The sequence below is a fragment of the Pinus tabuliformis genome, chromosome X (genome assembly GCF_031772625.1).
Source record: "Pinus tabuliformis cultivar Carrire ecotype Pingquan chromosome X, CPIR1, whole genome shotgun sequence".
NCBI lineage: Eukaryota > Viridiplantae > Streptophyta > Pinopsida > Pinales > Pinaceae > Pinus > Pinus tabuliformis.
This window is the reverse complement of record NC_142308.1, coordinates 100,152,202-100,176,714: the sequence shown is the minus strand read 5'-3', so window position 1 is coordinate 100,176,714 and position 24,513 is coordinate 100,152,202. Positions and strand designations below refer to the sequence as shown.

Sequence of the window (24,513 nt, the reverse complement as noted above, 5' to 3'; positions counted from 1 at the left end):
ATTGTTAGAATGGCCAAGAAAGTTGATTATGCTATGCTGGATGATGATGAAAAATTTCGGCAGGGTTTTAATGTGGGCATGGGTGTTCATGTCACCATGAACAAGGCTTCTTCCAAGCAACCATTTTTTTTAGGACAATAGTAACAAGAAGGTATGTTCATGGTTTTATTTTTTCTTGCTTTTGGTTTTATGAAATCCTGGAATGGGTTTATGATATTTTGGACTTTGTTGAACTCTATTTGAGTATCAATTATCGAGGTTGTCACAGTCTACATTAAGCAGTGGGCTGGGAAGGAGTCATTGCTCATCTACAAAGGGATTTATATTTTCGAGCAACGCTACGGGCGAAGATGCATGGGAATTGTTCCATATGACTACAGACCGAGTTGTTCTACTTAATATTCTAATTCCTGAGAACTCTGATCTGTATAAGTCACTAGTGAAGGGCTTCACCATAGCTGCTGGAGGAGTGGAATCCCAATTTCAGTGGAGTCAAAATGTTACAGATTTTCAGAACGGTGGATCAACCTTTTCCGTCTTCGATTCTGGTTACAATAATTCTTAGCAGTACTAGTACAGGCCTTGGAGGCCTCATCCAAATCCTGAAGATTACAAAATTCCCACTCACCAAGTTCATTTTTTGTTTTTACACATATTTCATTGTTGTCCTTTTTAATTTATTCTATGAAATATACTTCTTTAACAATATTATTGCAGGATGCTATCAAGCCCCAGTATGGAAGAGATGTTTCCTTTCCTACCTTGTTATGTAAAAAAATTAGATTTTGACTTTGTCAAATTACACAAAAAAAAAAAAAAAATAACTGATATATATTCCTTTAAAACTGCAAATACAAAATTTGTAGTTTTATTTAATTTTAAATGAAAAAAAAAAATTTACATTACAATTGATAGAATTACACCTATCATATGTAAATTAATAAGGTTTTGAGGCTATGGATCATGTCAATAAGCCTTCAATTTCCTCTAGTACTTTTATTCTATTAAGCTTCTAATAATGTAGAGCATATGAGAAGCCTCCAGACTACAGGGAAATTGCATTTTAAGTTTATCAAATATTGAGAGTATAAAAAAACATAATTCAATAAGCTTTCAAATTTCTAGGATACTGGAAATTGTGTTTTATGTGCTCTTATTCCGTTAAGGTTCTAAGAATGTATAACAAATTTCTAGGATACTAGAAATTATGTTTTATGTGCTTTTATACTATTAAGGTTCTAAGAATATATAGAAAATGATAGATATTGGAACTTATGTATAGAAAAGTCTAAATCTTCGAACTTTCCGACTGGGAAACTTGTGTTTTATGTTCATCAAATATTGAAATTATAAAAAATTATAATATATAAAATAAAAAATAAAAATTATGTTGTTGCTTTTGGTTTGTGTAATATTAAAAAGATTTTTATTTTTAAGGATATAATTTTATATTTTAAGTGATTGGGTATTTTTAATTCATAATATATTTGTAATGGAGTTGTTTTTAGTGCGAATTTTTTGACTTTCGAGTGCTTGAAAAATTTGAGTGTTATTTAAACTAGCTTTTTTAATGTATATATGGATTTGAGTGTTATTTAAACTAGTTTTTTTCTTGTATAAATGGATTCAGCGCCCTCAAAAACCCATATGGCACCTTGATTGTGCTGGGGTTACCTACTAAAGGCAACTCATATTTGTAATTGAGATAAATTTAATGAAAGTAATATATACAAATTCCAACTTCACAACTTTGCAATAATGTTCAAACTTTAATTCTAGATAAATTTATATTACTAACCTAAGTAATAGATTTAGGAAAGGAAAATGGAAAAAAAATATTTATGAAAGAAAAATGGAAAAAAATTAAATGAAATAAACTAAAAAAGAAATGTGGATTTTTCAACAATTAGTAATTAGTGATTATATAAAAATTAAAACAAAGAATAGATTTCCTTTTAAAATATTCATTAATCTTGAAGTAAATTTTTAAATAATTACTTTTTTTATTTTTTCATAAATTATAATAGAAAAAATAATAACATACCAAAAAAACATATTCAATTAATAAAGTTACATATAAATATATTAATGTATATTTAAGATAGATACATTATTTTATTTTCATGATCAAGTTAGTTGAGTTAATCTCTTAACCATATCAATCCCCAAAACAGGTAAACTCTCTTGAGGTGCAAATCACTTTTAGAGTGAAAAGAGATTGGATGGTAGATCTGAAGTTAAAATAAATCTAAGCTAATATTATATAAATTTCACATCTTTATATATAAAAGTGTTCACAGTTTTAATTATCTTAAAACTTTGATTTAATCTCCACACAATAAGCACGAAATAGTTTTAGTAGTAATGAGAGAAGGTTTAGATATATCTCAAAAGTATAACGTTTTATATTTTAAATTTAATTAAAAAATGCTATAAAATTATGTTAAAATAAAATATGTATAAAATAAGTAGATTGTAAAATGAGTTGTGGTTTTTGGGCTTGTACTATTGGTAAGCCATGGTATTGACACATGGTAGTGTAACAAAGCCTATTTACAAGTTAATAATATCTATGGTAAAACATGAAATGTTATAAAATTAAGTTAAAGTAAAATATGTATAAAATATTTGGATTGTGCAATGCGGTTATTTTTTTTGTCATATTGTATTGATAAACCATGGTATTGTAACAAAGAATATTTTTATGTTAATAATATCCATGGTATAGTGAGAGTAAATATCCATGGTTAAGAATATTGCTATATTGTATGTTAATAATATCTATGGTAAAACAAGAAATGTTATAAAATTAAGTTGAAATAAAACATGTAGAAAATGTTTTGATTGTGAAATGCATTATATTTTTTGGGCATATGGTATTGATAAATCATGGTATTGTAACAAAGTATATTTACAAGTTTATAATATCCATGGTAAAGTGGGGGTAAATATCCATAGTTAAAAATCTTTTTATATTGTATGTTTATTGCAAGTATTATGTTGTTATGTGTTTAGTAATTAGATTTAAATATGGTTACAAAAATATTACTAGTCCTTGCCCAAGAAGGAACTAAAATATATTTTCCCATTGACCATTATTAGTTTAGCATTAGTCAGTCCATCTTATAATGTTCAAGTTTGAAAGACAAATATTTATTTTCAATAATATTAAAAAAAAATTCAAGAGGGTTGAGATATTTTCAGATTGGGAATTTTTGAGATCAAGCTCTGCAACTTGATCTAGGGTTGGCGCTAGGGTTTTGGCATTGGGCACCATGGCAAGATGCGCAGGGTGGAGTGATGCTCCCTCCTACAGTCAAGTAGTTACAGATAGAAGCAAGGGCGTGCGAAGGCAGAGTTTCAAGAAACCTCTGGAGAAGGCAATAGAGGCGAGAAACACAAAAACATTGGGAAGAAGCAAACCTCATCAACAGGAAGGGGAGCAACAGGAAGCTAGTAAGGAGAAGGAAAAAGGGGGTAGCAATAAAAAAAACCTACTTCCATAAGGACAACTAGGGTCTGAAAACACAAGTTGAACATCATACCTCGGGTCATCTTAAGCGACCCAGTGCTACAAGCGCATAGGGATCATATGACAAAATATGTAGTCATATGAAAATTCATGGGGATATGGCCAATAGAGAAGGTGCTATATGTATGGATAAGGAGCCACTGGAAGCCAAAGGGGGAAATAAACCTTCATCTGGGAGCTAAGGGATTCTTCACAGTAGTATTCACAAGCCTAGAGGATAAAGACAGAGTGTTCAAAGGAGGAGCATATCTCTATGTTGCGGCAGGCCTCTACATGCGGCCATGGATGATGAACTTTGTCCCAGAACGCGAGAAATTCACATCGGTACTGGTATGGATCAGACTATACTCCCTTCCTCTAGATTATTGGCTACCGGAATCTCTAAAAATAATAGGCAACAAACTGGGGAATTTTCTAAAGATATCAGATATGACTCTAAAAGGAAAATATACCTCCTTCGCCTGGATGTGTGTGGAAATGGACTTATCTGGAGCACTTCTAGATGCGATAATTTTAGAAGTATATGATGAAGAATCGGTGCAGGCAGTGGACTATGAGCACATCCCATTTAGGTGACACAAATGCCATGAGCATGGGCATCTATATAGAGACTGCGCAACAAACAACATGGAGAGAAATTTGAAAACCATTGTGGATAAAAATCCCGAGGGTTTTACCAAGGTTGGGGGAAAAGGGGAAGGCGGAAGGTAGCCACAAAAGAAGACCAATGAGAAAAGACAACCGGGCCACAATAGCTTTAAGATCCTAGAAGAAGAAGAAGAAGGAAAGAAAGAACCAAACTAGGAAACGGACAACATTATCACTGAGAAGGAAAGGGATGACAACATGGAAGATATCATAGATAACAGCTAGCAAAAGGAGGATCTGCCAAGAAGTATAGAGATAAATAGGGACCATGAGATGGCGCCAATTGAGGTGGGAATGCAGTACCATGAACTGCAGGGGATTCTAGATAGGGAAAATCTAGATCTAGAGAAATTTCTGGAACAAGGGATGACTAAATGAGTGAACTCCTTGCCAAAAGAGGAACATGATAGGGTTCAACAGCTCTTCCTATGGAGATCACAATCAAAGGGAGTTGGAGTCAAAATAAATCATGAAAGCCAGGAGCATAGAGGGGTCAAGATGATGGAGCAAACACAGGCACAATCTCCAAAGAACCTAGGCAGGAAAAGAGGAAGAAAAAGACATAATGAGTTGCTAAACGAATGTGGGAAACTATTGATTAACTTAGGTAAGATGAAAGATCTCACCAGTTATTCCTTTACAAACCTTTCTTAATGAAGCTCACAACTTGAAATATTAGAGACATAGGAAATAGAAGGAAACAAAGAAATCTCAGTAATAGAATAAAAGGAGAGAAACCAGATATGATTTTTATCCAGGAGACAAAATGTTCAATGGATAATATTAGAGAAATTCATAATAAATGGCTAATCAAGTATGAGTATCTAGAGGTTAGAAAAAAAACTCAGTGGGGGGATTCTCATGCTGTGGGATCCTTAGAAATTTGGAATCCTAGATGCGTTATCTTTCTTTGGTATGTCAACCTTTAGGTGATAAGGAGATGTACATGATCAAAAATGTCTATGGACCTCAAAAGTAAGAATAAAAACTCAAGCTTCTCACCTCCCTTGAGGAACTAAGAGAAAGACACCCCAATATGCCCTGGATAATTGCAGGAGATTTTGATATGATAATATCTCTTACAGAGAAAAAAGGTGGTATCAGACAGCTAGGCAGAGACTCCATGGCCTTCCAGAACTTCATAATGAACATGGGGTTAGTGGGCATTGAAACAATAAATTAGACCTTCAATTGGAACAACAAGAGGGGAGGGGCTTCACAAGTTGCCTCTAAACTAGATAGATTTATTATTTCAGACGACCTCTTTCTCTCAGGCCCTACCATGACAGCTTCTATTCTTCCCTTTGGAGGTTCAGACCATTGGCCTGTACAACTGGAAGCCACTTTTATGGGTACACCAAGAATCATACCTTTCAGGTTTGAAAATGCCTCCCTCTCTCACCCTGAATTCACCAGTAATATTGACAAATGGTGGAGAGAGGATCTGAACATTCAAGGCACTAGAATGTTCCTCCTCCAACATAAACTTAAACATATCAAATTTAGGCTTAAATATTGGAACAAAAATGAATTTGGAAATATATTCAAAGCCAAAAGAGAAGCTGAGAAGAAACTCCAGGAGATCAATCAAATTGGCATCACAGAGGGCTTTACTGAGGAGCAGAAAAAGCTAGCTGATTCTTTGCAGGAAGAATGGGAAGATAAGTGCTTGCAAGAGGAGATTTTCTGGAGACATAAATCAAGGATACAGTGGATTAGAGAGGGAGAAATAAACATGAAGTTCCTTCATAAATCCACCATGGATCACAGGGCACACAATAGAATCACAAATCTCAAAGATTCTCAAGGGAGAGAACTCGTCTCTCACAAAGACATGGAAGCTATCCTGGTACAAAATTTCCTCAGTATAGTAGAGGAGCCTCTAGAGGATAGATCCATGTTCATCAACCATTTCACTCAGTATATCCCTCATTTGATTACCAAAGAGGACAACCACAATCTTAATAGGCCAGTGTCAGAAGAGGAGGTCAATGAAATGATCAATGAAATGAAAAATGGAAAAGCTCCAGGCTCGGATGGATTCAATGTAGACTTCTTCAAAGCCTACTAGAAAACAGTCAAACAGGATATCCATGAGGTGTTGGCAGACTCAAGAAGATCCAAAAAGGTTCTAAAGACTTTTAATGCTTCCTTCATAGCTTTGATCCAAAAATAGGAAAAAGCCATGACTCTAGATGGTTTCAGACCCATAGCTTTATGCAATGTGGTGTATAAAATCATTTCCAAGGTGATTGCCAATAGAATCAAGCCCCTCTTACTAGCTCTCATCTCAGAGGAGAAAATGAGCTATGTGGAAGGAAGAAAAATCCTCAATAACATCATCCAAGCGCATGAGGTGGTACACTCTCTCAAAAGCAACAAGCAAGCTGGTATGATCATTCAGCTAGACTTAGTGAAAGCTTAGGATAAGCCAAGTTGGTCCTATATAAGGGCAGTTCTAAGAGCCTATGGCTTCGACCAAAATTGGATAAGATGGGTTATGGCACTATTTACCACGACCAGTTTTTCCATCTTGCTTAATGGCACTCCTTCAAGACTCTTCACACCCTCCAGAGGTCTCAGACAATGGGATATGATTTGACCCTTCTTCTTTGTTCTCATGATGGTAGGGCTAGGCAGAGCAATTAAAATGGAAAATGTTGAAGGAACAATCCAGGGTATCAAACTCACCTTGGATGGAGCGGCAAACACTCATCAGCAATTTTTGAATGACACAATGCTACAGGGCATACCCATAGTCAGGGAAGCCAAAACGATCAAACATATTTTGAATGACTTTGCTATGGCAGCTGGCATAGAGGTAAGCCTCAACAAATCAAAAAACATTTTCTTTAACACTGACATTGCTATTCAGAGAAACATAACCAGAATTCTTGGGTTTGAAAGGGACCAACTACCTTACAAGTATCTGGGCATACCTCTCACAGATAAACATCTAAGCAAGGAAGTGTGGGAGCCAATAATAAATAAAATTCAGGACAAGATCAGAAAATGGACATGTAGGTCTTTAAATTTGGTGGGGGGCCTTGTACTCACATAGTTTGTCCTGCAGGCAATTCCCATGTTCATGCTCTCAGCTCTTCTTGCTCCTAACAGAATTAGGTAACAGATTAGGAGCATACAAAGGGATTTTGTATGGGGCAGAGAAGAAGAGAAAAAGAAATGGGCTTTAGTATCCTGGGACAACATCTACAAACCCAAGAGCCATGGTGGCTTCGGACTTCATGATCCTGAAAGCACCAGCAGAGTTTCGGGAGCTACACTCTAGTAGAGGTAGATCAAGGAATCGCCAACTACCTGGGCTAAGCTTTGGAAACAAAAATATGCCAAGAATTGGTAGGAGAAGGATCACATTAGAATGTTAGGGCATATTAAGGGCTCCCACATTTGGAAACTTCCCTGGGAAGAAAAAGGCATTGTTCAGCAACATAGTTTCTGGGAGATTCGAGATGGGAACCTAGCACGATTTTGGGAGGATAACTGGCAACAAGAACCCAACTTGTACAAGGAGGAATTAGCAGCTCTCAAAAATGACACAGACCACAAAGGTCTACTTATGGTAAATTACTTCTGGGACTAGGTAAGGAACAATGGAAAATGGAGGATTTGGAAGGATCTAGGCCATAGTGAGGAGAGCCCTCTGAAGGCCCACACAGACTCTCTTTCTCAGGATCTAGAGGATAGGATGATTCTAGTATCCTCCTTACCTGATCAACTAAGATGGGGAAAGAACATCGAAGGAAACTTTAACCTCAAAGAAGCTAAACAGGTAGTAACATGATTTAACTACCTAAACCCTGATCAAGTTTGGAAGAATCTTTGGCAAAGCCCCCAGTGGATGAAAATAAAGTTATTTATTTGGCTAGTTCATCAAAGGAAAATTTTAACTTGGGAGAAGCTCCTAAAAAAAGGCTTCACTAGACCTTCTAAATATTACCTTTGTGGCTCACAAGAGGAGATGATCGATCACCTTCTCAACCTTTTCCCTTTCACCTCTACCATGTGGGAATGGGTGGCCTCCATCTTTAGGCACATTGATATGGATAGACTCAACATCTCCAACACTTTGAAGAATTGGAGGAAAAACTTCTCAGGGAATGAAATCATTAATAAAGCCTGGACTCTGGTTCCAGGCTTTGTCATCTAGGATGTTTGGAAAGAACGTAATAATCAAATCCTCAAGAACAAAGGAAGAAAGCCCCAACATATAATTGACCAAATTTTAAGGCAACTCAAAGACACAGTCAGTAGCTTGTTAAGGAAACTTTCTAAGGACCCTCCCCTACCCCAATATGTGTGTATTCTACTACATTTGGGTCTCTAGTCTATAGGCCCACAGGGCATAATCAAAGGTGTGCGCCAATAAAAAGCAGATATAAATAGTTGGAAGCCTCCTCCACATGGCTTCTTAAAGGTCAACATGGACGGAGCATCTAAGGGCAATCCAGGATTAGCTGGTTTTGGGGTGTTATAAGAGATGAACAAGGTCAAATAAAGGAGATCTTTCATGGCCACTAATAATATGGCAGAACTCATGGCCTTAGAGAAATGCTTGGAAATCTTGGTGGATTCCAATTCACACAATGTCATCATTGAAGTAGATTCGAAATATATGATTAGAACGGCCAAGAAAATATGCAACGGTACATTACCGGATAAAGTGTCAAAACACTGGAGGTTATCGCAGGTCTTTCATTGTATCTACACTCACTTGAAACCTTAAGAACTATAAGCTTTGTCTATGTGAAAAGAAAAGCTAACATGTTAGCTGATCCTTTGGCAAATGAAGGAGTGATTAATAAGGAAAGGGACACTCGACACGTTTGGGAGTTGTTACCACCAGGAAAATTGTTATAGGATTGTCTCTGTTAGGCAGCCAAAGATAGGGATCAATGGATTGACAAGACGGATTGAGGAGGCTCAAAAGACAGGCGGGAGGATAGGTGATGATAAGTGAGATCTTGGGGTAAGCCAAAATCCCTTTTCATATATAAATTCCGAACCTGGGCCTGTGGGTTATGGCCCACGAAGCATCGATGGAAGCGTTTTAGGATTAAAGCCCTTTAACTTTATTTACATGGATCTTCATTAACATTTGAGCCATCTCTTTAATCTCTTAAAAACAGCGTTGGTGCCTTTTAAATAACAACTGCACAATTACAAAACAGGTGTTAAGATCCACGACAGTCCTAACCATTCTGATCCAAGAAATCGGAAGTCACATATAGCAACGGCCTGAATGCCAAAGCCCGATGTAATCACAATTCTGACCCATACAATCGGCGATCGACACGATTACAATGTCAATTATCACAAGTTCATGCTGGTTGGCAATCAAAAATCGACTATTTCAACACCACCTCTCCTTTCCACGATCAAAGTTCCAATCTGACTGATTGGAGATCGGAACTCGACAGGATGGAATGATATTTTTAATAGTGCCAATTCACCTTTTAAATCATTATATAACATTTCACCTCCGTCGATACAATACCACTCTGCGATCGCTATCACAGTGTTGTGATAATTCTCGGGTTCGATCTAACTTTAACCAGAGCTTGTAACATTTCATGCCTCGATATATTGCAATAAGACTATCTCTTGTCCGACCGGCATCTCGCTATTCAAGACCCTCTGACTGCATTTATTCAACAAGTCAATCTGCATTTCACGCTCATAATCGACCCTATATATAACAGTTAAACGATATTAGATCGCCATCGGTCCTGTAAAGGATCGATGGTCGATCAACCAGTTCACAACATTCAATTACAAAACACAAACAAGCATACACAACATATACTAAAACAGGAGTATATATATTAAACAGAATAGTTACATACTAAGGCCTTTCAGCCTTAGAAAGGAGCTCATGCTCGCCTACAACTTGCTCTCTCAATTTTTCCCACAAAACAGATACCTCTCACACCCTATCACATTACATTTATAAGACACATTAGGAAGGATCGATCAGATCTTCTCCTTACTTTTCTCCAATGAAAGCTCTCCAAAAAGTGTGCATGTCTATTAACAACTGCTTTAAATCCACTTTAAATTTGTTTTTCTGCTTTAAAGCAGACTTTCCTCTGTTTTTCTCCCGTGGCCCACGTTCGCTTGCTTTGGTGCTGGATGCTCCTGCATCAATAGGGAAGCCTAAACTATTTTCATGTTGTGTGGCAGCAGTCCGCAGTTTGTATCGGCATTAGTATTCCATTGGATTTGAGCGATTGGTTGTGATCAGTGAAGGAAGACCAAGGATGCAGTGGCGCGATGAATGATTCTGGAAATGTTTCAATTTTGATCAGCCATCAATCACTGTGAGGATCGATGGTGAGCCTTTGATTAACGAAGTATGGTTATATATGAGCGTCTGTGTGTTTGGCAGAGAAACTAAGGTTTAAGCATAAATTCATTGTTAAGCAGAAGATTAGTGGCTTAGGCAGAAAGGAATGACAATCGTCTGATCGGATAGATCGACGGTCTTCACATGGTGGAAGAGCGCGAAAGTTAATTCGCGAGGGAAGTGGTTTCTTGAACCTTAAGTGGTATTTCTAGCGGTTAATCCTCATGCTACTTGTCCGCCCGAAATCATCGTGGACAGTTGGATCCACGAAGTGTAGATCAATGGTGGAGGTTACGTCGTGCAAGTTTTTTAATCGACAATCGAAGGAAGGAGGAGTTGGATTACGATACGTTGATTTGCGATTAAGTGATACACCGATAGCTGTTGGATCGATGAAAGAGATGGATGGCAGGGATCAGGTCAATCGAAGATCGGTGTTCCGAGAGTGCAGTGGGAAGGCGATGGACCGGAAGTGTAGACCCGTCGATTTTTATGTTTGTGGATGTAAATTGCTTGAAGTCCGACCTTAAGTGTTGCGGGTTTGGTTTCTATGCATTTCCTGTGTAATCCATATATTCCGATAGAGTGAATGGTTCTGAGTTTTAAGGGTTTAAAGCCAATAATGCTTTCGATAGGTTTTGTGGACCATAACCCATAGGCCTCTGGATCGAGTTTTGGTAAATGAAAAGGATTTTGATTTACCCTGTAACATATGTAATGTACTAGTTTGGTTAATAGAAGGCTCCATTCTTACTTGATCAAAAAAAAAATTCCAAACATTTGAGTGGAGCATAACTTGAATGTCATTTTGTATCCTTTGCATAATATAATTCCATCCAGTAAATAACATATTTATCATAGGTTACTTCCCACCATAATTTAAATATAACTAGAAATTGCACCAAAAGTTGTGAAGGAAATGTTGTAAGTCGATAGCATATGAAAAAAGACCATAGATGAAGAGTTATTCCTTGTCATAGAAGTAGATTCTTCAAGGGAACACACACCACTATTTTTGAGCAAATTCCTACTTATCCTTCTAAAACAAACATTCCCTATTGGTTCAACTTCGAAAATCATATCATTGTAGTATTTCATTCCCCAAAACAATGCATTGTCATCTGTAAAGGCACCATCAAAGACATAAACAAGATTGGCGATATCTTAAGAATTGATCATAGATGCATATGGATCAAGTGGATTATAGTTGAAGCTGAAAATTTGGGTCAAGTTGTTGAAGTTTGGATGTTGAGCAAAAATATTCCAATCATTGTAATTCATCACGTAATTGAAGTTTGTGATAGGATTTTCACTCTCCAATACTCTTTGTAGTTGAGCTCAACATGCCAATGTATTCTAATTAGGCACATCTAAGAAGTGCACTCTACGAGAGGAGATGTATTCCTATTAGTGGGTGTTTGTACACCCAAACTCATCAGATGTGTGGAATATCTCCTGTAATAAACTGAAAGTGCCTGATATATGTATCCTGTCAATTGATTCAATTAAGAAAGAAAAAATTAAGAGGACTCTTCCAAAGTGGATAGGGTTGACATACTCAATACAAGCCCCATAAGAATTGAGATTGTTTTGGTAGCCACAAGAACGTGTAGGGAAAGAGACAATAGTGTCATATTTTTGACATAACAACTGAGAGTCCTCTTAGCAAGACACTATGAATATATACACATCACATTCTAGGTCAATGCAACAAAAAAAAAATCACCACGTTACATTGATTTCATAGGAACTCTAAATTCAAACTACTCTGAATTTCATTAATGAATTAATCATTGCAAATTTATTAATTACTAAGCCATAAAACATGGGATGGTCACTATCGAGTTTTTCTCGAATTGTCAACTACACATAACATAGGGTTTTCCTTTTTAAGGAATGTAGATCTAAAATATTAGATTTTTACTGGTTACTTTCATTTGGAACATTATTTTGGAGAGCGTTAAACATCACCACTAAAATTCTATGAGAAAAATAATAAATTTCAGCTACAAATGACGTGGGAATGAAACACCAAGTTCTTCAATTTACAGTAGCACATGGGAATGGGTTTCCATGTTTGTCGTCTTTGGTAAAATAGGATTACGCTTTTGTGATCAATGAAGACACGTTGTATATGGTTAGGGTTAACAATTCTTATCCTAGGCCGAAAGGAGTCTACAAACTCCACTTTGTGTCATAAAAAGACATGAAAAAATGATAAGCTTATTCTACACATGGCATCGCAATCTGAAAAAACATTTAATTCCATAATTGTTGCGTATTTCGAAGTGGGATTCTAAATGTTGAATTCATCTTCTACGAGACTTGGAATTTCTAGTACCATGAGGGAGGAGGAATGCCTAAAGTATATTCCTTTTTTTTTTCATTGGGGTACTCCTTATTGAGGATGCATGTTCAGAGAAACGATGTGATCTAACCTAGAGTGATAATAAATCCCATAATGAAAGCTTGGCTTTAGCCATGCGCTATTATCATATCCATGTCGTCCCATGCTTATATTTAATCACATCTACTTTGGATTCACCTACAAAACAACAAATATTTCCAGAACTTGACATGTCTACAGTCAAATGAATTACTCTGAGCATACATATTAAATGTAACAAGAGTTAGAGGAACATATAGACCTCATTTGTCTTTGTCATAGTAATGTTAATTCATTTGGATTATATTACAGGGCTCATCAATGAAGGATGCATAAGTTTTGAAAGAAGGCTTAAGATCTGAAAGTAAATGTGCTTCAAGCAATGGTAAGTACATGGTGATAATATGCAATCAAAAGGTGGGGCTTCACTCGGCATTGAACTTGACATAGAATGTTGGTCTCAACTAAGAACTGCATTAAAGTCATTGGATACAACAACAGCCTGGTCTAGATAAATGTATATAGGAGTAACCTAGTTAGGGTAACTTGATATAATGGTGATCCAGTTTGGATAACTGCATATACTGGTGACCCAGTTGGAAATAACCTTACTTTAGAGGAATCCAAGCTTGAAAGATATAGTAGCAATGGATCCCCAAATGCCAAAGTTGAGAGATTTATATGGGAGCAGGAGGATGAAAATTGGTTGAATAATTTGCTAGTTATGGAGATAAATATGACATGGCATTTTCTTAGTGGATGTTTAGAAATTGACACCAAAAGCAGTTAGACTCGAATGAGTCATCTCTGCTAAGATTGAATTTCAAAGTGTTTGGCTGGATTGTTGCTACGAATGAGAAAAAACTACAGTCCTACTAAATTAGCCATAAAATTTGGCAGATTCATTATATCAAATAGTTATGAAGCCATATATTAGTTGCACCCATTGTTTTCCTATGACTTTTTTTAAGGAAAATCCTCAACTAATATATTGTAATGGCAAAGAATTCACAACTGACCAGTATGCACGCCCCTCCCCCTAAATTGAGGTTGAGAACATGGGTGGGTTCTTAACACATAGTTGAGAACATAGGTGCCATATATGGAATTATGTTAAACGTGGTTCCATACACGGAATTATGTTTTAGCTTTACCAAAGTTTTTGAGGAACGATTTTGATTATTAATCACATCCTTGATTTTTTCTCCAAATGTTGCAGTTGACACTTTCATTGTCAGTGCTACTCTTTCCTATGCCTTATGGCGACATTTGGTGTAATTGCTAGTATTATTATTATTTGCACTAAATTTATAGATATATGTATTTCTTTTTTAAAAATTCAGTGAAATTGAAAAATTAGAAATTATATGTTGCATAATTTTTTATAATTTGACTCTAATTAATATGATTCTTTACACTTCAAAAGTAATAATTTAAGTGATTTTTGTTCAATATAATATCACGTTTTCAACTCATGAAAGTGTTATGTAAAGAATAAGATTCAAGTTCCAAATCCCCTAGAAGTAAGACAACAAAATAAATATACAATATCACTTAAACATTCTTAAATATTTTCAAAATAAATTCCTTAATATTAATCTCATAATTCAAACCATTATTATTATAAAAATACCTTAAATTATTTAAACCATTATAATTTTTATTTTAATATGTATTATAATTAATTTGATTTTATTCAAGTTATATTATTAATTTATTATCTGTATCATAATATAATGGAGTGATAGACAATAATATATTTTCTTATTTGTTAATTTTTTAGAGTCCTTTTATCTTAAAATAATGATTAATCAGGCAAATTTAAATAGAATAAGTACTATTGTAAACTTGATGTTTTATTCAAGTAAATAAGACCAAAAAATAAAATAAATATTAATATAAATTTAAATTGCACATAGTATATTTTAAAATATTATTATAATTAAATAAATAAAACCGCTTCATATAATATAAAATTATTATACGTGCAAAAATGGCATCTGAGTTCCTTCCTGCAACAACTAGGGTTCGGCCTTAGCCATGGTTGCATCTGCACGGATTCAGTTGTCTTCTTCAGCTTCCTCCTATTAGCTGCCATGTCTAGCCTTTGTAGCCACACGTTGGCTCGTTTTGTCTTTGGCCACAGATGGTCCTTTGCCAGCTAAGAGCAAGCCGGATTTCATGCCCCTTAACTATATCCTAGTTTCAGGTCCAGCCATTGTTTCTCATGGTCAAGAATGATATGATTCAACAGTTTTCTTATGTTTAGGTTCATGAATCTCCCACCCTTTCCTTTCCCATTGGCTCAAAGGTTGATGAGCAATCAAGTTTCCTTATTAGTTTGTTTTTCCTTTTGGGTTTTGTCCCTGGCTTGCGGATCTTCAATCCAGTATAGTGAAAATTTCCCTATGGTGATCGGGAAAGAAGTTTTCGTCCAAGCTTATGCTAAGGGATTTTTGTGTTGTTTGGACATTGTTGAACATAGGGATCTAATCTTTGAAATCGATCCATGGCTTTCGGGTGATGATTGTTTGTGTATGAAACTTCGGTCTTCTGCCTTCGATTCACTGACAGAAATCCAAATCTCTAATCCTATCTTGGTGAGGGTTCCAAACATGTCAATGCACCTATGGGGCTTGGGGTTTTCCTCTCTTCAGACAATTGGGTCTACTTTAGGAATGCCCTCTTTTTTCTTTGTTAGACTCAAAGGAGAAGCGCATTGCTACTTGTCCCGAAATGGAGATTAACCTTGGATTTCCTAAAATTATTTTGAGTAGAAAATGTTTTTTTATTTTTGTTTTTATTTAGATTATGAATGTGTACAGTTGTTTATTTCCCAATTGTGATATAAAACTGTTAATATGAAAATCCTTCCACAGTGGATAGTCTTGAAACATTTCCTCTAGCTCCTCCCCCTCTTCAAGTAATTTTAGTGGTGGATCAAAAACATCAAAATTAGGTCTCTCAAATCCCATAGCATGTAGAATTGGCCTAATTATAAGCCCTCGGACACTAGGTTGATATAGCTGAATATTGAAGACCAGAAGAATGTTCAGCAAATTCCGGACCTAAAAACACTAGAAAAACTCCTCGTACTTCAATAGAGGTATGATCAATAGTAGGAATGGAGGAGAAGAAAGTCTGGCAATATGCCAGCCAACGGTCCCAATGAGTCACATTGAAAAACTAGATTCATCATGTATTCCTTTTTCTTATTGGGATGCAATTTGTTCACGAAAATAAATACATTCCTGAAATTTTGAGGAGTAATTCTTCCAAGAATCTCACAAACTAATATATTTTTTTTGGGACATGTCGAGAACATCTAATTAAACTTTGTTGCCTTAGTACATTGGCAGGTTAGAGGTGATTGATGTACTCAACTCAGGTTTCACAGGTTTTACCCCCACAGAAATTTTCAATTCAAATTAAAAGATAATATATATTATTGTATATCTCATATATTATTTAAATAATAATACAATTAATCATATAAATTTATACTTTATTTAATATATTCAAACATATTACTATATCTAAATATTGATATATATTTATTAATTGAATTTTTAATTTATATGTTGAAATGGGTCTATATATATCAATGTGTGTGAGACATTTTATAATGAAATTAGATTTCAAGTAGCATTATGGAATAAAATATGTTTTCATCTATATAATCTTAAGAAAGTTGAAGATGAAAATTAATGTCTCTTAGATTTTCCATTTTATATTTCATAAAGATGAACAATTTAATATTTTTATTACTTTTACATTTTTATTATTTTTTTTATCTAAACTTACTTATGTTTTATTATTATAATTATTTGATTTAGTATTTTATTTTAGAGACACTACAGCCTCTCTTTTATATTGAAATAATATTTAAATATAACCCGTTATTTAGAACAACTGCAATACCTCTAAACACGATAATACATGAAATGAGTAAAATGATATAATTTTTTTAAAATATAAAAAAATACAAAATTAGTAGAAGTTTTTGTTTTTAATTTTTTTTCCTTTTCCGCAAAGCCCAAAGTCAACACTAGCCAACTCCGACGTAAGATTGGTGATAAGAAATGCAGAAGACAGAAGTTTGGACAAACACACAGGAGCTCACAGGTGCAGATCACCAGGAGCTCCCTCTAGCAAATGCATTCGCTTCACTTATTCATTAATCATCAGGAATTAAATAGATACATAGGCAAAAAACAGATTCCTAATTAATAGGAACTGAATGTCAAATAAAGAGAAAATCATAACTACGTAACCTATTCTCCATTAATTTCTAACATCCCCCCTTAATGGAGAAAGGGATTTTTAAACACACCTAAAGTGTCCCTAAACAAATCAAACTTCAGTCTTCCTAGTGGCTTAGTGAATATGTCAGCCATATTATCACAAGAATTACAATAGTCTACAGAAATCTCTTTGGACTGCACTTTCTCCCTAACAAAATGAAATTGAGTGTCTATGTGCTTAGTGTTTTTATGAAACACAGGATTGTAAGCCAGTTTGATGGAACTTTGATTGTCACAATTGATGATTGTAGCTTCTGTCTGTTCTTCCCCTGCATCTTGGAGAAGTCTACGCAACCAAACTGCCTCACATGTCGCTGCACACATAGCTTGATATTCAGCTTCTGCCGAGGATAAAGCAACAGTATGCTGCTTCTTGCTGCACCAAGAGATGACCCCGGAACCAATGTTGAAGGCGTAACCTGTAATTGATCTTCTGTCATCTAGATTTCCCGCCCAATCAGAGTCTGTATAACCTGTCAACTTGACATCAAATGAGTCAGAATACAAAATACCAAAATCTGATGTTCCTTGCAGATACCTTAATACTCCTTTCGCTGCACTCCAGTGACTGTCATGAGGTTGAGTCATAAACTGACTCAGAACACTTGCTGCATAGGCCATGTCAGGTCTTGTTGTAGTCAAATAAATAAGACTACCAACTAACTGTCTGTACAATGTTGTATCTGCAAATTTCGAACCATCATCCATCTGAAGTTTGCTATTCTGCTGTAAAGGTATGCATGAAGGCTTACACTCATCCATCTTAAACCTGGATAACAGACTCTTTGCATACTTACCCTGGGACAAGAAAGTTTGACTTGAATCTCTCCAAACTTCTAGACCCAAACAGTATTGCATTTCTCCAAGGTCCTTCATCTCAAATTTCTGTGATAATTGCTGCTTGATTTCTTCAATGAGATTATCTGCACTTCCTGTTATTATCAAATCATCTACATACAAAGAAATCACCACTATCTGCCCTTCATTATTAAACATGGTATATAAATTGGGATCATTTTTGCTCCTTTTATAACCATTCATGAGGAAAAAAGAATCAATTTTTTCATACCAGGATCTAGGTGCCTGCTTTAAACCATATAAAGCTTTCTTTAATCTACACACTAGATGTTCTTCTCCCTTCTTAACAAATCCTTCAGGCTGTACTAAGTATACTTCTTCTTTTAAATCACCGTTTAAGAAAGCAGACTTAACATCTAATTGATGTATTTTCCAATGATGTTTAGTGGCTAAAGCAATGATCATTCTGATGGTGTTTAATTTTGCAACAGGGGCAAATGTCTCTTCAAAATCAATACCTTCTATCTGGGAATATCCCTTTGCCACCAACCTTGCTTTATGTTTATCAATAGACCCGTCTGCTCTAAATTTCAACTTAAATAACCATTTGCAACCTATAGGTTGTTTATCATCAGGAAGTTTTACTAGATCCCACGTATTGTTCTTAATGATGGATTCATATTCCTCATTCATTGCTTTCTTCCATTCAAGACTTTTACTAGCTTCATAAAAGTTAGAAGGTTCTGCAATGTTTAACATACCAGTCATAAGCGCATGATCCCTATATCGAGCTGGTAACTGTCTTGGCCTGTTTGATCTTCTGAGTGGTGGGGGTTCAATTATTCTGCTTATTTCTTCCCTTTGTGGACTGAACTCCACATTATCCTGCTGCTGTTGTACCTGCTGTTGTTCCTGCTTCTGTTCCTGCTGCTGACTCTGTTCCTGCTGCTGACTGACTCCTGTTTCAGTATCCTCTTCTGAGAGTAAGGGCACATGCCATTCTTCATTGTTTTGGACAGGATTTTCATCGTCAATCTGTTCATGGAATAATACATCTCTACTGACAAACACCTTGTGAGTAGCAGGGTCAAACAATTTATAAGCCTTATACTCACTGCAGTATCCAATGAACGTGCATTTAATGGCCTTTGAATCTAACTTCTTCCTATTTTCTTTAGGAACATGTGCAAAAGCTTTACAACCAAATACTCTAAGATGACTTACTGCAGGCTTGAAGCCAAACAATGCTTCAAAAGGAGTTTTATACTCAAGACTTTTAGTAGGACTCCTATTCTTTAAATACACTACAGTATTAATAGCTTCTGCCCAAAAACCATTGGTTAGATTTTTACCTTTCAACATACTGCGAGCACACTCCACCAGTGTTCTGTTTTTCCTCTCAGCAACTCCATTCTGCTGAGGAGTGTAAGGTGTTGTGAATTGCTGTTGTATCCCATGCTTGTTGCAATATTTGGTGAAGACTTCTTTCTTGAATTTCCCCCCTTGATCTGATTGAAGAATCCTGATGAATTTTCCTGTTTGCTTCTCAACCATGTTTCTGAATTGCTTGAAATATTCAAAAGCATGACTCTTCTGTTTAAGAAAATACACCCATGTGAATCTTGTACATTCATCAACACAGATTAAAAAATAATAGGCCCCCCCTAACGACCTTGTCTGCATCGGGCCACATAAGTCAGTGTGTACAAGTTCAAGTATATCCCTCTGTTTTCTATCTTTAATGACAGGAAATTCATCTCTATGTTGTTTACCGAACGCACATGCCTCTCAATCAATATGAAACTTTTCTAAAACAGGAAGGCCCTCTACCATACCTTTATTTTGCAGCAGAAAGAGATCACCAAAATTAATATGCCCAAGTCGATGATGCCACAAATTTTCAGCAGACTTATTTGACGCCATCAAGGCTTGTTGAGGCGTACTTTTCACATCCAACTTGTAGAGTCCTCCTATTCGAATACCTATAGCAATGGGCTTCATCTGATCCAACAAATATTTAATAATGCAATAAGATTTAAAAAATTCTACCTTGAGGTCCTGATCTGTAATCTTGGACACAGAAATCAGGTTCTTCTTAATGCCAGGAACATACCACACATCAGATATATTCCTAATCTTACCATAAGGCAGAGTAACAAGGACATCTCCATGTCCCTTGATCTCGTACCCACTATTATCTCCAAGATAGACTTTTGCTCCAGTGTTGGATTCTTTAAAATTTCTGAACCATTGCTTTTTACCTGACATATGCGAGGAGGCTCCAGAATCCACGAACCAAATTTCTGATTCATCCTCCTCGGCCATAAATAGTCTAACATCCAGATTCTGATCTGGGTCTGTATCTGCATCTGCCATCTGAGAATTCATCTTGGAAAAAAAAAACCGGCTACCCGGCAACTTAAAAAAAAACGATTATCAAGCAGGCAATATTTGATTTATTGGAATCAGTTTTAGCAGAAAAATGATGCTCAGAAAATTTCTGCTGCATGGAAATCTAAACTCAATCTTGATGCTAGATACCAGATCACTATTGTCGAGGCACGCGCATTCCTGAAACTCTTGGTTTCTTACAGAATTTTGAAGGAATTTGAGAGAGAAGAACTGTAATTTACAATTCGCTCAATGCCCTCTCGGTACAACTCACGATCTGCCTCTGTGACTAGCAGAGCTCAGATCTTCGATGAAGGGGCAACCACTTCACAACAATGGCTACCATTGCTGAGTGCACCTAGTTTAAATCAACCACACAAGGCCACTAACGAGAAGACGCCCCTGCTGGGCAACCGATTCTGCAACTCCTCTAGACGCGGACTCCTCTGGCACCACGGGATACTGTGGGCAACCGATCCTGCAACTCCTCTAGATGCGGACTCCTCTGGCACCACGGGATGTTGTTTTTCCACAGGCTTCACTAGATCCACTCTCCACGCTACTAGATCTGAACTCCTTGCAGCCCTACTGGCAATCTAGCCTCCTCCGATGTTCCCTTCGACGATCTGCCCTCCTCTCTACGGCCTCTTCCCAAACGACAGTCCTCTGTTCAATATTCCATAGCTCCAACACCTCCACATAGCCTCGATTAGCCTCCACTCTGTCAAATGATAGGGTCTACCTCAGGTAGGTGTGAGCTCTTCTCTGTGGCGATCTTCTAGCCTTATCGACGCTTCAAATTCCTCGAGGCTCAATTTGTGCTATGACGCTGCCACAGCCACCAGCGCAAAAATCCACAACAAACTAGGTCAGCGCGATTGACTCTCCAAACCATGCGACGCCAGTCACGCCTTTCAAATCAGCGTACAACGTATAGGTCCCTCTATCATGTAGCGCGATTGAATGGAAGTAAGAGTTTGGAATCATGCCCTGGAAAACAATTCGCCAAGCCGAGATTAATGCAAGATCTGTCGCGGATTAGACCGCAAATGATGCAAAAGATGCTTTCATCAATCGCGCTTTCAGAGGACAAGAAGGCCGATTTCATTCATGTCAACCGTGAGGCCGAGAGCTTAAACGGAAAATCTAAGCCACCGAGTCACGCAGAATTGATAGAATTGTTTCCACTAAGCACTGGCCGTTTCAGTTCAAACCCTAGAGTTCCGGAAACAAATATAACCTTGCCTTTTGCAACCGGTCAAACGGATCCGGATTCGAGATCTGCTCCAGCAAAAGCTACGGAGCAACCGTCCACAGCTCAACTCACTATTTTCTATAACGGAGCGGTGAATGTCTACGATGTGCCAGCTGACAAGGCCCAAGCCATTATGAGTCTTGCTAGCTCTGATACCATGATAAGAAATGCAGAAGACAGAAGTTTGGACAAACACACGGGAGCTCACAGGTGCAGATCACCAGGAGCTCCCTCCAGCAAATGCATTCGCTTCACTTATTCATTAATCATCAGGAATTAAATAGATACATAGGCAAAAAACAGATTCCTAATTAATAGGAACTGAATGTCAAATAAAGAGAAAATCATATCTACGTAACCTATTCTCCATTCATTTCTAACAATTGGGAGAACAACCAGTCTACTTAGGATATGTTTTCACTATAGAAGTAGCACAACATTGAATGGAAGTATTAAAGTTAATTAAATAAATGTATTGTTCGAACACATTCTTTTAAATCATTAATATTTCAATGTTTTATTCTAGAGAGTGTTTGTGAGTTGTTTTCTCATCTAGTTGCAAGCACTTGTTATGGTTATGTATTGTACGTACCCATTCCTATAAATATCGAATAATATTTTGTATTGTGTTAATAATAATATCTCTCTTGTTGAATGTTATGCATTGTTTTTATATGTTTTTTTAGTACTAGAGTTCGTATGAACCTTGAACTCGACTCCCTTATATGAGGGCCTAGGTTCATGATGAGAGAATTGTAAAAGCATATGTCCACAAAGAATAGTTTCAAGTTAGTGTAAGAGCTGCAATGTATTTCATATTGTAATGTAATGTATTTCCTAGTGTTTTTTTGTGTGTCTATAAAATCTATGTAATTTTAACATAGAGATTGGAAGTAATGTTTTTAGAATTTGATTTATAATTTTCTCAATTCATTATATTAGATAAGAGATTAGTAAAATTCTTACAAAAATAGTGTTTGTTAGTGAAGTCATTAGAATGAATACAAATCTTGTAAGGAGGATACTTCTATACACAATCAAGGAAAAACAGAGTGGGCACACCTAATAGTGCTATTGACTAAGTTGGTCCAAGCTATTAGTAATGATCTAGGATGTGTGTGTTGAATTTTCTAACTAGTGGTAAAACTCCTTAATGTGGATTGAATTGAATCTAGTATGAAGACCATCCATGCACTTGATTACATTGATAATAGACTAATGGTAAAATTGAACAATGTAAATCACAAAAGGAAAGAATGTTTGTTGAAGCTACTACCCTCTATCAAGAATTTCAAGCTGACAACTAAAGTTAAATAATATATAGATATCTTCCTCCATGCTTCCATAGAAAATAATGATCTTACAACAATGTCATAACGAAGTTAATGTAAATGACTAAACAGTTTGAAGATTTAAGTAAAAAATAGAATAATGTAACTACCTTATCTTTCTCATCAATTTCTACATTCATTTTAGTTAATTAGCATATAACAATATTAAATATGTATAAATAAGCAAAAAATTTAATACCTTTTTCATATATATGCTAACTACCTCTTCAAGTATATTGTGATTGTCAAGGATTTCATCAGATAATTACTTTTCATTTTACTACATAAGCATGATTTGTTTCTTGTTTAATAATATTAAATAAAAACTCGACTACAATATGTTAGGGTGGAACAATTAAACTTGACTTGCTCAAGTGACCAATGGTCTTGGACTCTAGTTATATAACAACCCATGGTTTTGTCTATCATATTTATATTTAATGTAGCCTATTAATAGGACAAAAACTCAATGTTAACTTGTCCCAGTGGCCGTTGGTAACAAAATAATGGTGCATTTAGACACCACCACTTATTTTGGTGTTCTATGATCTAGACTAGCGGTATTAGAGTGGGTGTGATAATTATTGTTGTGTGTATAGTTTTGTTTCCAATATGTGAATTTTGATTTTGGAGACTTGTTGTGTGGAGCTATTGCCCAGAGACCTTGTGAGAGGATTATTGTGCTACATATCTACATGTAAAGTTGTGTCAAAATGTTGAACACTTGAAGGACCAACTAGAATGTGACCTGTGGGGAAATCTTCATGTGAAGAAGCCAAGCTAGCATAAATCCGGTCAAATCTGATGTGGACCAACTATTCAAAGTGAGGTTGCATGTGAATAGACAAGTGAAGTATGAGTTGTTTTATGACAATAGATGGAATAAAAATAGCAATCCATATCCAATGATATTTAAGTTAGGCGAGGAAAAGCCAATGGGGGTTTTGATGAGACAAGGACGTCGAGTAATTGTGTTGGAGTATGAAAGAGAGGAGTTGCTAGAATGAATAGCCAAGAATTTTAATCAATATGCCCACCACACTCAACAAAAGTTTCTAACATGCAACCTCCTACGTCTGAAACAAGATCAAGGAGGTTGGGGGGGGGCACATCATCTTATTAAATTGGGTGATAACAAGATCATAGACAACATGAAAGACAACATTGCCAAGGCCAAGGATACTATTAAAAACAACACAGGTAATACTTTTGAGACTTTCAAAGATGAAACCTATTTTTCCCTCAACATTGCAGTGACTATGAAACATATGGTAGGAAAGGCCATGTAGTATCAATCATATCATATGTATGATAAAATTTGTTAAGTGTATGATTAACCCAAGGACAAGGTATCACAAAATTTGGGCTCTATAAAAGGTGCTATAACATACATGAAATAGGTTATTTCTTCCCACATCCCCAACAAAAGAAGGGGAAATGAAAAGTATTTGAAAGATGGAAATACTAGTAGATGTAGAGTGTGAGGTTCTAGAGTGTTAGGAAG

General features: G+C 36.0%; 2 protein-coding genes across 2 annotated transcripts in view; both read left to right on the top strand.

The window, feature by feature from the left end:
• LOC149138597 (transcription factor MYB114-like) overlaps positions 1-24,513 on the top strand; it is a 94,537-nt gene that overhangs the window by 22,672 nt on the left and 47,352 nt on the right. The window lies entirely within an intron of this gene.
• Positions 21,194-21,958, top strand: LOC149138598 (uncharacterized). The gene has a single exon (XM_089448336.1). The coding sequence runs from the start codon at positions 21,317-21,319 to the stop codon at positions 21,956-21,958; it is 642 nt and encodes a 213-aa protein (XP_089304462.1). The 5' UTR covers positions 21,194-21,316.

Excerpts from the sequence above, each read along its gene's own strand:
- LOC149138598 (XM_089448336.1), top strand. The coding sequence starts at position 21,317 with ATGCGACGCCAGTCACGCCTTTCAAATCAGCGTACAACGTATAGGTCC.